This window comes from Henckelia pumila, chromosome 1, assembly GCF_033568475.1.
Source record: "Henckelia pumila isolate YLH828 chromosome 1, ASM3356847v2, whole genome shotgun sequence".
NCBI classification, from domain to species: domain Eukaryota; kingdom Viridiplantae; phylum Streptophyta; class Magnoliopsida; order Lamiales; family Gesneriaceae; genus Henckelia; species Henckelia pumila.
The window spans coordinates 107804483-107806557 of record NC_133120.1 but is presented as its reverse complement, the minus strand read 5'-3'; the positions used below and the strand labels follow the sequence as shown (position 1 = coordinate 107806557).

At 46.7% G+C, this 2075-nt stretch overlaps 1 protein-coding gene across 1 annotated transcript; it reads right to left on the bottom strand.

Moving 5' to 3' along the window:
* Positions 1-246: 246 nt before the first annotated feature.
* On the bottom strand, positions 247-1875 carry LOC140871881 (uncharacterized). Its single transcript, XM_073274624.1, has 2 exons — positions 1208-1875; positions 247-871 (listed from the first exon to the last, which is right to left on the bottom strand). Exons 1-2 carry the CDS (start codon positions 1873-1875, stop codon positions 247-249), a joined length of 1293 nt encoding a protein of 430 aa, XP_073130725.1.
* Positions 1876-2075: the final 200 nt, after the last annotated feature.

Here is a 2075-nt window from a genome sequence, read left to right as displayed (position 1 = left end):
CTTATCATTACCTTCTTCAGACATCAAAAGCACCTTCTTACCAAACACCCTCGATGTTCAACCTACTGAAACTATTCCTACTTCCCTCCTCTTATTCTTTGCATCAATCTTCACCTCATTCACATAACACAATCGAGCTGCCTTCTGATCACCCCGAACAACCCCCACTTCTCTTCCACTTGGGAACTTCAACTTCTGATGATAGGTGGATGCCACGGCTCGGAAATCACTCAGGGCAGGGCGCCCCTATATTCCATTGAAAGAGGATGGTGCATCTACCACGGTGAAGCAAGCCATTTTGGTTACTCTCTGCTCTCCATTTCCAATAGATAATGGGAGCACTATTTGTCCCAACGGTTGCAAAGCATGACCCGTGAACCCATACAACTCCATGGTGATTGAGTCCAACTCAAATCCTTCCAACATCATTTGATCAAGGGTTTCTTTGAAGATAATGTTTACTGAGCTACCAGTATCAACAAAGATGCGAGCCACATCATAATTGGCTATGGTCAAGGTGACCAATAATGGATCATTATGAGGTACCACCACATCCTTTAAATCTTCCCTTTCAAAACTAATGTTCGGATCAGTAGGACAGCTAAGCTGAGAATTTACCTCAAAATTTTCCAATTTGCGCCCGTGAGCTTTGCGAGCCCTTCCTGAATCTCCATCTGTAGTGCCTCCTGAAATCATATTGATCATGCCCCTATGAGGGTGATTTGAAATTTGCTCAACCCTATCTTCCTGACCATTTCGTGGAGCTCTTCTTTGATGATCAGGTTGGTTTCCCTTTACTTCATTTCCCTGATCCCTCCATTGAGGAGCTCGGCCTTGGCGAGTAGGATTTGCTCTTCGAGTCAGCTCAGCCCTGAGTCGAGCATCCTCAAAAATAATTCTCTACACCTCCTCGCCTAGCCTCTGGCAGTCATTAGTGATATTCCCATACTCCTGATGAAATTCGCAAAACTTGTCGGATGGCGGTAACCGCGGGCCTTTCTCAGCATTCCGAGGCCTCACAAGCGCTCGCCTATCCTCACAGACTTGCATTGCCTTCTCCAGGCTTACCGAGAGTGGTACGTAAGGGTAGGGTCCCTTAGCCCTGTTCATCTCTTCCGCAACCCTTTTTCCTCCAACTTCTGCCTTCCCTTCTACCTTTGCTCCTATCTTGGTATTGGGCTTACTCCCAGACGTTCCTTCATGTCACCTTTGCCTCTGTGCATCCTCCAAATTCACATACTTCTCAGCTCGACTAAGGAGCTCATCATAAGTCAAAGGAGGCTTCTTGACCAAAGATTTGAAAAACTCTCCTCCCCTCAACCCTTGAGTGAAAGAGTTTACCAAGGTATCAGCAATGGTCGCAGGTACTTCCAAAGCTGCTGTATTGAAGCACTGAACATACTCCCTCAAAGGTTCCACCTCAGATTGCTTCAGATTAAACAAACTAAGAGAGGTCTTCAAATATTTTTTGCTACTCGCAAATTGGTGTAAAAAGGCTGAGCTGAAGTCATTGAAACTTTGAATGCTATCAGGCTGTAAAAGGTTGAACCATTGCTGAGCTGATCTCACCAGAGTGGTGAGGAAGACCCGGCATTTAATTGCATCCGTATATCTGTGCAATAGGGCTGCATTTTCAAACCTTCCCAAATGTTTCTCTGGATCTGAGCTCCCATCATACTCCCCTAAGGTGGGCTGCTTAAAATTCGCAGGGAGTTCTTCATCTAAAATAGCCCGAGCAAAAGGGCTTTCCCTCTGTATCGGCCCAGGCCGACCTCCGACTTGCCGACCCAATCTCCTGATCTCTTCCCACATCGCATCCATTTGGTTTGGCTGACCTCCAGGTGGAGGGGGAGAAGGTGGTAGATTCTGACCCATGGCTGTTTGCACCGTTTGAGTGATGAACTGGCTGAGCTGATCTGTAACGCCCCACTGTATCAAGACGTGTCTTTTCAGCGTGCTTATGTTCTCACTCACACGCACCCTGGAAAACTTCCCAGGGGGTCACCTATCCTATAATTGCCCCAAGTCAAGCACGCTTAACTTTGGAGTTCTTATGTGATGAGCTCTCGAAAAAA